The sequence below is a fragment of the Mytilus edulis genome, chromosome 10, assembly GCF_963676685.1.
Source record: "Mytilus edulis chromosome 10, xbMytEdul2.2, whole genome shotgun sequence".
NCBI lineage: Eukaryota > Metazoa > Mollusca > Bivalvia > Mytilida > Mytilidae > Mytilus > Mytilus edulis.
In genome coordinates, this window is record NC_092353.1 from 80,648,206 (window position 1) to 80,661,743 (window position 13,538).

Genomic DNA, 13,538 nt, shown 5'->3' on the forward strand with positions numbered 1-13,538 from the left:
GGGCAAAATTGATAAAAAAAAATCATAAAAACCAAGAAAATAATTATCAACAAAAATAAATTATTTCCTTAATCACTAAAAATAATTATTAACAAAAATAATAGAAGCCATAGTAATTAAGATATAATATATCTTTCATGTCATTTAGTAAAAGATGTAAGTGTACTAGTCTAGATTCTACCCACTAAATATTATAAGAATCTCTTCCGACTGTTTGAAATATTTTCAAGTAGATCAAAATATACTTTCTTCACAAGTACTTCTTCTGAGATATATTGAAATAGACTGACAAAATCTTAAAACGGATTAAAGTAATTTTTTCAACAAGTACTTCACTTCTGAAGTGTGTTTAGTCATACGTTCAAATTTTGTTCCTCCAAATCTCAGCATAAGAGAGTGTGATGCTACTCTTATCTATGAAAAGTCATTTTAAAATATATCAGAGAGAATTTATTCAACGAATAATTAGTTGAACTAAGTATGTAAAAATATCAGCTCAACAAGGAATTCTATAAACAGGGTGTCCTTCTTTACTTTGTTTAGGAATTTGACTTTATATATTTATCTAACTTTGTGATTAAAGATATCCCCTACCTTTGTACAGAACCTCACTCCCTCCCAAGCCACTTATTTATGTACAGACCCAACTTGAGTTTGATTTTTGATTGGTGTTTAACACTACATTCAGTGACCTAAAGATTTCATGCCCATGATCGAAAGTTCTAATGAAGAATCTGTTGTCTATCACAGGAAAAGGATTGATACATAATTACCATAAAAAAACAAATTGTTAAGGTACTTTTTTTAGGGGAGATAACTCAGAAAGTTCCAATGTAAAAAAAGACGAAATGAATGAAGCTGTAGTCTTTCATAGGAAAATCCCTGATACTTAATTTCCATAAAATAGTTCAAGTTGAAATTTGTGAAAAAATAAGCTTTTATCAACCAAAGATATTTTTTCTAGGGGAGATAACTCATAAAGTTTCAAAGTAACAAAAGACAAAATGAACAAAAAGACACATAACAAATTGAGATCTTATTCTTATACTAATATTATGTAACAAGTTTTCTAAATGAAATTTAAATCTTCAAATGGTGACATAAAAACTTTCCCATGAAATTCCGATACTTTTTTGTTCCTTTTTAATGTTCTCCTCTGTAATTATAAGATGTTGATAAATTATTCACACCCATCTAATAACAGTTCTATCATTACATATAAAGTCTCATTACAATGTTAAACGAAAGTTGATTTTTCTCTCTTAATCGGTGAAAACCTTTAAATACTAGAAAAAGCCATTTAAGGACATGCTATAAGAAACGTCAAGATTTAATAGGGATACCATGCTGGGTTGACTAACATGAACTTTCAAACACCTTTAATTTACAAAACGGGTATAGAAACAATATCAGTATAGGGTCCAGTTTCTGTAAACAGTATACATCTATTAGGTAAATATTGAAATTGAGTAATCCTGATGTAGTGCTACCTTCATTTACTTATAAACACACACAAACTGTCATATATATTATTCAGAATTAAAAAGTTTTTTAATGAAAAAGTTGTTTAAATAAAGGGTCTTTGCTCTATCAATAGAAATCTGCTTGTCCAGAACAAAAACCATGCCGCCATAGATTGATTGATTATAGGTGTGTAAGCCACTTTCAGAACTTTTTGCTTTGTAGTGGCTACCAAACTGTTGGGAGAAAAACACCAACCATGGGCATTTCTTGTCTATCAACACACCTGCCACGAGTGAGGTTTAACTCACAACCTCAGTTTTGACCATCAAAAAGTTATCACCGCAGATGAATTACTACGACCAATCCGTTAAAGAAGCCCCTGCAGCCATCGTCTACTCTGATCTAAATAGCACAATTCCTAGGCGTTAAAATCAGAAATGGGGCTGACAACTGTCACACGGTACAAAATCTTAATCTCTCTTTCATAAATCAATTTTGTTATTAAACACATATCGGCTTTGTTTTAACTTAATCAATAGATTATACATGTGTGTATCTAAGTAAGGGTTGCATGAAATATATATTTCACTCTTATTTGATTCTTGTGACGAAGCAATATTTTACCACTAAAAAAAGTTAGAGGTTTTACACCTTTGATGACATTTTTGACATTAGTATGGAAAGCCATTAAAAAGTTTTAAAGGTGCAAAATTTTGCTTTTTTTCATGAAAAAGGCTATATTGTGGTATTTGAAAAATTGAGATTCATCTTAATTCATGTAAAATGGTTTTCTGCAACATTGCATTGTTCTCCTCTCCAATGGGCTAGATTCAAATATCCAATCAAATTCTTTAATTTATAATAATGTAAAAACAATATTTTTCATCTTGTTTTTAGATGCACTATCAGTGCAGTAAAAAACAATTAACAAATTCAATTAAAAAATTCTAAAAATAACCAACACAGTTTCATTTCCATTAAGATTATCTCATTTCTATATTAATATAAGTCAATTAAAACTTATAAATAATTCTGATATAAACCAGAAAATCTGTAATCTAAAAATATCACTTCCTATAAATCTGTCATTTGCCAAAAAAAATGGCAAAAAATATTAAAAAATCTGCAAAAAAAATCAAAATAACAGATCTGATAAACATACCTTATGACCTATGCTTGTCTCTTACAATGAAATATACCAGATAACAAAATCAAATCTTATATCCCAAAATCTCTGATAACCCAATCAAATTGATCTAATTTTAAATATTTAAAACAAGCGAGTTGCTGTTTTAACATTTAGTAAAAGTCTTTGAAGTTCACTGATTAATTCTGATAAGGGGAGATAATTGTTGTCAAAACACTTTTTCTTCTTATCTTTTCAAAGTTTTGTGGCTTCTTATTTTTATCTGGCTTCTTCATTTCCACTTTCTTTATTGAAAAATATTTTTAATTTTTAATCTTCTTTTATGAATTTGCATAATTGATAATGATAAAAATTGTCTATTTCATACTTTTAAAAACACTAAATAAAAAAATACTGAATCCCTTTTTATAATTGAAATGATTTATAAGTAATCTATGTCATTATTTTCACATTGCATATTTTTATATTTTACATATAATAATCTTTAAAACTTTTTAAGTATTTATTACTTGAAAATAAGGGCAAAACAGAATTCAATTTGACCAAATAATTTAAAGTACTTTATAAAAATTACGTCAACATTGCAGTTTGGTAAGCTTTTCAGGAAATTGAACAGTTCTGAAGTGTTATTTTACAGATATTAATCATGCTTTTCACTTTCACTAATATAAGAGAATCTTGATGGTGTTAACAAAACGAGAATGGTTGACTAAAAAAATAAGAATAGATAATCACGGGGTTCTATAATATAAAGAATAGAGAATATATCAATTAAAAAAAAGTAAAATATAAAGTAGAGAAGATAATAAACTTTGCCTAAAATATTTCAGAAAAAACAGAAGACTTACCCATGAAGAACCTCATTTCATTTTTATAAATACTACAGGTTTAGAGTCTAAGTGTTGACATCACTTACTGAGTAAATTTTAAGTATAAGATTATCCCCCGTAACTTACCAGTGAGGATGGAGGTCTATTGTATGGGTCCAGATATTATAGGGACCAATTTATAACAAGAAAGTCAAAGTCCCATCATTCTAAGGTGAACAAAATACGGACTTATGCAGGGGTTTATTGTATGGTATAAGACCAGTAATTCATCTAGATTGTATTTCCATTTGTCCTATCAATCTATGAAGATTTAAATGTGAGATTTCATGAAAGTGATTTGATGCCTGTTGAAGTCTCTTGTATTGTTTAAGTGGACCTGGGACCACTGACTAGTCTATATTGTACTTACATTTGTGCCATTACTCTGTGAGGGTTTTAGAGTGAGATAATCCTTGGTAGTGAGGCCTGGGCTCTATTATATGGTATAAGAGGACCAGGGACCAGGTTATATTGTACTTACATTTGTGCCATTACTCTGTGAGGGTTTTAGAGTGAAATTCCTTGGTAGTGAGGCCTGGGCTCTATTATATGGTATAAGAGGACCAGGGACCAGGTTATATTGTACTTACATTTGTGCAGTTACTCTGTGAGGGTTTTAGAGTGAGATTCCTTGGAAGTGAGGCCTGGGGTCTATTGTATGGTATAAGAGGACCAGGGACCAGGTTATATTGTACTTACATTTGCACCGTTACTCTGTGAGGGTTTAAGAGTGAGATTCCTTGGAAGTGAGGCCTGGGCTCTGTTTGGACAGACTCTTTCACAGGCTCTGTCATGGACAATGTAAACACAAAATTCTTCAAAGTCGTCTTCCTTTAAACTAGAAATGTCCCAGTTATCGTCCATATCTGAAAATATAAAACAACAGTTACTTGTAAATCAATTTTCATAATTTTACAACCCTGTCACATGTAGATGTGAATACAAAACGAGATGACTTGTATATGTCAATGAGACAGTAACCCAACAATACAAAGAAGAAAAGGAATGTACAGTAACATTATTACCTCAAGTATTGAGAATAAAATTGAGAATGGAAATGGGGAATGTGTCAAAGAGACAACAACCCTACCAAATAAAAAACAACAGCAGAGGGTCACCAACAGGTCTTCAATGTAGCGAGAAATTCCTGCACCTGGAGGCGTCCTTCAGCTGGTATGAACATCACATCCAATGTGAATGGCAGTCCTGCGTTGTAGACCATACTATATCTACTTCTGTTGTTCACTTGCTGTCTCATTGACATTTATCCCTTTAATCCATCAAATGTTTGTGGTTTCTGTATAATTCCTGAGATACCAATTTTGTGGATATTACCAGAAGGTGGTAAACCACAAATATAAAAATTTGATAAAAATATAAATTTCAAGTCACTCTAATAAGAGCCAAATGATAAAGCCACAAAAAAATATACTTAATTGATAAAAAAAAACTTTTTCAATGAAAATTGATAACTATAAAAGTAACTTAATTAATTTGCAATATAATTTTTTAAGCCCACTTTTTTTTTACACTTTACTTTTTTACAGCAATGATTATTTGTTGTCTACAGAAAGAAAAAAGCTTACCTTCCGTGAGTAAACTTAGAAGCAAAGAGTTTTCTAAGAATGAACTACATTGATGCAGTTTTTTGGACACTATGATTCCAAAGCACAAAGCTTTTGGATTAGTAAAAAGAAAGAAATGTTAACATTTTTAACCTACCTGTTTTTAACATGGAAGCAAAGAGTTTTCTGAGAACAGTAGATGCACCTAACCCGCAGGGAAGTTGTAAAATGACTACTAAACTTCTCCATAATTTCATTTTGAAAGCTGAAAGTGTTGGATAATATTTGTTCTTAGCAATCTTCTTCCCTGTGAGCTCATAATTCTATTTCCCTATTTCAGATATAGAAAGTCAAATATACTATTACAGTCATTGAATCCTTGTACAGATAGGCAAAACTAGCGTCCTTGAGTCTAATTGTTAATTAGTGGACGAAAAAAGATACTTTTTTAAAACCCAGAAATAGGGAGGTTAATTTGATATATCAAACAAATAACAAAAACAAGAAAATAAAGAAATGTTTTTTTACAAAAAAGCAAGTTTCTTATGTTGTAAATATCTTGACATTGTTCCTTATCATAAATATCAGCAAACAATCTATTTGTTCACTGGTTATCTTCACTGAAAGTCTTGACCTTTTAAAAAGGGGGAAAATGATACTGAAACAATTTCTAGGAATTATTTTGACAGTTTACACATACAGCTTCCTGTACATCCAGATTAAATATCATGTACTGAAAGAAACCAAAAAGGTTAAGAAAATAATAAACCAGAGTTTTCTCCCCTTGTTTTCAAGGTCAATTTTTATTTTTATCAGTGAAGGATGTTGAGTCTGCAGCCCACAGAGAGGGAGATAGGACAGTATCTTAAGCAAACACTTTCCGACCAGCCAGTTTAGACACGAAATGAAACTGTTATCATTCAAAAATAACACTTAACTTGTATCTTGTGGACTTTCAACGTAACTAACTGACAAATTTTTACTTGCAGAAAAGAAAAATGGGCAACCACTCATCAAAATCTGTGTCAGATGATTACAATATTTCATATTTTATCGCGTTAATGTGTAATTTTTCACTGTTTATCTGCGAAAGCTCTGCAGGTACAGGTCCAAAGTTATCAGCGCTAAAACAATTTTTAATAAAGCGTCTGTAACCTTTCCTATCCTGACCAGAGCTTGGCACGGCAGATATTAAAAGTTTTTTTGATTAAGATTAATAAACCTTCTCCTCTAAACATGATTTAAACCAAAATTTCTTGCTGATACCATTATGACAGATATATAAAAAAAATAGTTACAGGAAATAATAAAAAAAAATTGAAGAAAGATTGTAAAAGATTATTTCACACTGCTAGACATGACATAAAAATATCAGAGAAAACCTTTAAGCATTCATCAGGTCAAAGAAACATCTATTTCATCTTAAATCTGCCAAAGAAAACAAGCAATTAAACTTTTCTATGATAAACATTTTTATATTTCACTTAAGTTTTCAATCTTTCAATTATAAACGATCATAATTTTGATAATTTTATCTTATCTGCATGAAGGCATTTGCTATAAAAGTTGTCAGTTTTTACTTTCTAATCAAACTATTATTAGTTCTAAAAGAGATGCCTTATTTCATGATTATATTTCTGTCTCTCAGCATGCTAGATTACTCCTTGGATTTCATTTTAAACTTCAAAGTTGATTGAGATTTAAAAGTAACCCATAGAAAAAGGTGGCAAAAAAACAAACAATAATACAATTTTTAAAAACAAAAATGACTATTTTTATCTCTCAGCATAGTAGTTTTCTCCTTGAATTTAATTTGAATTTCAAAGTCGACTGAGATTTAAAGTCAGAAATACCCACTTAAAGGGCAGGGGCAAAGTCAAACAATGATACAAAATGTCTGAAAATAAAGACCAAAATCATGCAACAATACCTATTAAAAGAGGGACGAAAGATACCAAAGGGACAGCCAAACTCATAAATCTAAAACAAACTGACAACGCCATGGCTAAAAATGAAAAAGACAAACAGACAAACAATAGTACACACGACACAACATAGAAAACTAAAGAATAAACAACACGAACCCCACCAAAAACTAGGGGTGATCTCAGGTGCTCATTCATGAAAGGGAAGGGGATTGTAGTTACGACGTAAGGAACATATCCGATATCATTTGTGAAACGGTTATTATTAATATACAATTAAATGTCGACATATAAATGTCTTGGTTTTGTCATTGGGTTACTGCCTCATTGAAGTATATATAACATCACTACCTTAAAACACCATACAAATGATTCTGACTTTGAGTACATGTGTACTTGTTTATAAATCCTATTGTTATATTTTTACTGAAATTTATGAATCAATGGATATATGTAGGAAAATATTAACCAGAGTAAGAGACAGCAACCCCCAAAGATATACAGATCATGGCTTTCTAAATTTTCAAAAATTAAACAGATGACCCTTGCTGTCTTTTCTATTTTTAGGTTGCTGTCTCATTGGTATATTACCCTTTAACTCCTTTTAGCCATATTTGGTTGGTTTCTGTCAGATAAAAATGCAAATCAATATGGATAGGAGAATAAACTAGATCTTTGATTCTTTTTACTAAACTCATTCACATCATTTTTTTTTCTTTTTCAATAGCTTGATATATTGTTAAACATATCTGTCTATTGTAAATTTTTACCACTAGATTTTTTTTGGTTATTTATGTAGTTGGTTTGGTGCCTCATTGAGACATACCCCACATCTAATTTTTTTTCCAAAATTAACCATTTTCCTTCCTTTTAAAATTGGAAGCTATTAAAGACTCATTTTGTTTTCTCTTTATCATTGTAAAAAATGATAAAGATTGTCTGCAGTGTTACACCTAGTTTTATGGTTCTAAGGAGGGACGATGTCTGTTTCACTCAAATATCAAACTTCATTTTTCTTGAAAAAAAGCAGTGAAATTATATAATAATTACCAATTTCATGTAGGTTTATCTTTAGATATTATAATATAGGCAAAAACCACAAATCTATAGTTTTCCTAGTCAAATATGCAAAATGAGAACTCAAAGACACTCATAAAAGTTTTATGAAATTGTTACAAAAACAACTGTGACAGCAAACCAACACAAATAACCAATAAGACTTCCATAGCAGAAAAATTCAATAATACATATTTATAAATAATATAAGATTTGTTAATGACTAAAATGTTGGCTCCAAATAAGAAAGGCAAAGTCAGCCTCACTGAGAAAGAGAGGGCAATTGCAAACATTGCCAAGAATGCTATTAAATGTATAACCACAATTATGGCAAGAAACAGTAGCGCAACAAAGAGTTTAAATTGGATGCATGAAAGGGTAGTTAGACACACCTTTTGCAACAGATGGAGGCAATACATTTGGACCAAATTTCAAAATCCTAAAATTTCTTTTTGTACAAAAGTATATTTAATCATATATCTTTTGACCCTTAGTTTTTATTTCAGATTCAGTTTCTTTTATCTTGAAAGTAAATTTAAATTAAATCCTATAATTAGGCCCCAATGATTAGGAAAAGTAAATTATTTTATTGCTAAAATGGTCACAGATTCATTGTATCAACTAACTGCGTAGAAATTTATATTTTTAAATCTACCAAATGGAAAACAAAAACGAATTAAAAAAACTTATGCAACTTGTGCAACAAAATAAACATTTTTCCCCCGCAATCAATGAAAAATACTTAAATGGTAGATTAATTTGAGCACGGACACACTTTTGTTACATCGGTGAGATATTATCAATTAAATATGGTACCAGCTGAAGGATACAGTCAATAACCAAAAATTAATAATGGAAACTAAAACAAGTTTTAATTTACTACTAGATAAGATAAAGTGATGTCATTGGCAAAGAAAGCGTTCAGCAACAGATTGTGGCACTCGTTTTTTCCCTCTACGGTGGGCAACATGTTGTGCAATTGTTCTAAGAGATCGTCATAAGATTAAAAACTAATGTGAAAATATTAGAAAAAAAATAATGAAAAGCTATTAGATTTATATCAAATAATCAACCATTGATTTGTCGTTATAAAATTTCTTCATAAAAGGGTGTTTTTTTTCTATTTCAATAATTTGCTGTTACACTATTTAGTCAATAAATTTACAATGAAAATTATATGAAATACTAAGTTTAATTGAAGTCAAATTTTGACGACTCTAATACTTTTAATTTGAACCCATAAAAATTGAGAAATCTAATTTCTTTTCAAACTTTATTATAATTATCACTATCTTAATTTATTGTTTGATTTTAATAAGTATTTATAACTTCAAAAGATTTTCCATTTGTCTTCAAAAAGTTAATTATGCTATAATAATTAAGACTCAACTACAATGAAAATTAATACCTTTTACCAAAATTTTTTTTTATTAAACACAATGAAAAATCACATTACAATATATTTTACAACATTTAATAATCTTATTAAAGACAATAACTAATTACATTTACTCATACGGAGGAACAGATATACCCCCATAAACTTAACAGATCTTCAAATCAAGTAATTTAAAATATGCCAAAATAATTTAAACAAATTTAAAAGAAAAGAAAATTTTGAAATATAATTTTCTTACTGTTCATTCTAAAATTTCTTCTAAATCCAGGAAAGTTTCTGTACAGCATCTTGACACAATCTGTACTATTGTTTTACCTGTACAGGTACGCCTCTATCTACCTGGGTCTCTACAGGTGGGCTGGGACAATTTTATTACACAGCATCTTTTATCTCCCAATGACAGGTTTATTTTATTTAAAAAAGGAGAAACAAGAAAAAAATCTGAGAAATCACAATTCAAACATTGATTATGTTTAATATTAAATATTTCATACATGGATTTCAATAAAAGTGGGCGTTTTCTCAATGATAGCAAATATTATGTACATTTCAGCAGGCATCAGTTTCGATCTATAATTCTCACAGCAAGCAATCAATTGTCTGTGGCTGCAACTGATCATTGGATTGGCTGATGAAATGAAATTAATTAACCTGATATAATTACAAAACTGTTGATGGGTCACGCCCCCTATTGGTCTCCTAGTGTTTTATTTACAGTAAAACTAGAAGTAGAAGGAAGCTAATCAACCTTGATTTGTTCATTTTTATTCAAAGAATTATGTTTATTTATTAATATAAGGCGTCATAGTTCATTGTATTTAAACACTTAAAGGAGGAATATTTATAAATAAAGTATATTCCTAACTTTTTCGCTTTCAATGTAATAAACACTGGGCGTTGACATGGTTTTCGTTTAAGAATAAAATTAACAGTTAAATGTGCATGAAAGAGTTTAGATTAAAAGATGGCAAGTATTAAATATTCTTAACTTTTTAAAAACAAATATAGAATAACATAAAATTAATTTAATAAAAATTTATAGATAAATTTATTATTCCTCTATCACTCAACGTGGACTTGAACTTTTCTTTTTATCCCCAAGTTTTGACAGGGCTTGAATTTATCAGCTTTTATCCATGATTTTCACAGCCTTTTATCAAAATGTTTATCAATTCTCCATTATTTGAATCATTTTAAACTCACTATAACTTTTTATCATGGACTTTACTGCTAATTTATTATCATTTAAATACCAGTGTAAACAACTGCGGATTCAGCAATCCACTCTAGGTATCCTGGATAATTCATTTAAATCCCCCAATGTTATAGATTTAACGGGATTATGACATCACGATTTAACTTCCTTTGTTTCAATTTATTTTAAAAATCAATAAATTTTTCTCCTTAAAAAACTATCCCTAATTTTTCATTAAAAATAACGCTTTAAAATATGCTTTATAGTCGAAGTATCTGAGAAAGGGAAAAGATAGAAATCCATGAGGGCTGTTGAATTCAAAAGTCGCCAATCTAAACAGTATCCCACCTATCTGTTTTTTAAACAGGTATTATCTATTGGCTTAAACACCTGTGTGATTCTTTAAAGCCATCCGTCTAAAACCCATTGATTTCTGACCCCTTGACCAAAGTTCAAGAGAATTACTCCACTAAATAAATTCAGCTTTTATTTATTCTTTACTTAAATTTAGTCTTTGTTTTTCGCAATCAATTAGTCAAAGCAAACAAAGGTAGTTTTTTTTCTACACTATAAAATATGTTATCTGTTTTAGTAAAGAAGGCACTTACATTTTTTTGTAATGCTTGATTGTTGTTTGTTTAATGTTCAGTGGCAAATGTTTCATGTGTTTAATGAAGAGAATGTAGAAAAATTCAGAAAGGATAAAAATTATAATTAAACTAGATGGTTTATTGATATGGCAGTAATAAATTGAGAAGAAATTCAAGCTTAGGATAAATTGAATTTGTAAAGGTATATACATATGCTGCTTAGCAAAATAAACAGGTAAACAAAAAGATGAAAACACTATTGACTTTCCAATCATAATATTGGTATCTGATTTCCAAATTTTAAATTCAATTTCAAACTCATTACTTGAAAATCAAAATATGTAAAATATTCTGAACCAATAATCAAAACTTGTCAATCAAAAAGGAATGTCAGACATTTTCAATTTTTGATTTATTAAAGAAAGCTGGCATATTAATTGCCATCCCTGTCAACATTGGCCAGTGGGTGGTCAATCCTGGTCATTGATTGGTCACTTGAAAGAAAGACAGGTGATTTTCTCTTCAATACACTAAGTTCATGTATTTCAGTGATAACAATGTGTCTTAATTGCACCCTGCTGATTTGAGTAGTTAATAAAGGTGTCTTAATTGAACCCTGCTGACATAGACAAAATGATAACCCAAATCGCAACTTTCATAAATCACATTTATATCTTTATGATTGCAACTGTATGAATTTTGAAAATTGTGAAATTAAAAACAAATTTTACAAATATTAACCTACCTTCAAATTATATTCAAAATATTTTAAAATTGAAAAAAAAATTATAACTGAAAAAAATATCACCTGCAATTAATATATGTGTTGACAGGTTATACATTTTAATATTAAAAAAAAGTAATTGCAATATTTTTAAGAAAAAAAATCTGTTGAAAAAATAATCATCCCCCTATGCCTATAATTTTTCACTGAAAGCATAATTACAGTGAATGAAGTTACAATGCCAGTCTTCATTCCGGATAAAATTTAATTTGATAGACTTCTTCATAAAATCAGCAAATCATATATTTATAAAATTATACGGCAGACTATGAATTTCATTTTCTTTCCCTATAGAAATTTATTTGAATATTGTCGCCAGACTTAATAATGCATTACATCTAAAATTACACGGTGCGGGAAAACAGAATCAGAGAACAACCTATAAAGTGTCATCCGTGAATGTTGACTTAGCCAGTGCATTACCTGCAAAAATACAACAATTTCATAGTTTTTATAAAGAAGGTCTTGTTCTCCGAGATTTGTTAGAAAACTGAAATATTGACTTTCTTTTCAATTAAAAGTAAATATAAATTATTAATTTTGTATCCATTCATAAGAAAAACATGATGTTCCTTTTTCTGAAAAACTTTCACCTTTTTTTTATAAAGTTGTATGATTATACGCTAAGTGGGTAAACATTAAAATACAAAATTATTTCTTTTTAAAAAGAAATTCAATTACTTTTTCCTGGCTGTTCATTTTTTAACAGCTTTTGAAGTCAGCGGAAGACCTTGTTTACAAATATTAATTCTTTGTTATGAAATTGAAAAGTTGGAGTAAAAACATACATATACAATGAGGACTGTGGCCAACGGGAGTGAAACAGTCGTGACTTTGTTCGAGCACAGCCTTGATAAAACTATATAATTCAATTTCAGAAATAAGAAATTGGACCAAATTTAAGTTTAAGAAAAGACTGAAAGTTTTCAATCATATTTAATGTAAAATCATACTTATTTCTTTTTTATTCACAGCATAAAAAATGTGTCAATTAGAACTATAGTCCAGTTTACGCTTTCACTGAAACAGTTGCAAGGTTCCCTTACAGTTCTCCTTAAAAGAAAATTAAAATTTTCACAGCTGCAATCTTAATTTAAAGATATAAAGTTAATTGTTCTGAATATGTATGAGATATTTGTCACTGGACATGGAGTAAATATCAATCAATCAATAAATCAATCATTAAAATTAATGCAAACAAAAATTATTTCCAGATCAATTGATAGAATTAGAAACAGAAGCATATATGTCTAATGAAACAGCAACTTAACCAAAAAAAAAGCAATTAAATTATTCTGATAAAAAAATTATATAAAGAAAAAGCTTAACTGATCATAATGAAAAAAAGTTTAACAATTTTAACAAATAAAGTAGTAAGGTCTTTTAGATCAGTGTGAGAAGAACTTACAGAACTTTGATGAAGAACAGTGTAAAAGACACTAATCCTGACCAATTTATGATAATATAAGATTTGTTTCATTTAATTTATCTACAGCATGAACTATTTGTCACTGGACATTTTTAATACTGTTAAAAAACCCATC

General features: G+C 29.3%; 1 protein-coding gene across 4 annotated transcripts in view; it reads right to left on the reverse strand.

Moving 5' to 3' along the window:
• Positions 1-13,538, reverse strand: part of LOC139492027 (PR domain zinc finger protein 1-like) — a 116,891-nt gene that overhangs the window by 19,261 nt on the left and 84,092 nt on the right. For 3 of the 4 annotated variants that reach the window (XM_071280082.1, XM_071280081.1, XM_071280079.1), the window contains one exon: positions 4,180-4,346. In XM_071280082.1, the coding sequence (XP_071136183.1) occupies positions 4,180-4,346 (167 nt within the window). Of the gene's footprint in view, positions 1-4,179; positions 4,347-9,663; positions 9,796-13,538 lie in introns of those variants that run through there. The other variant, XM_071280083.1, reaches the window with a different exon arrangement.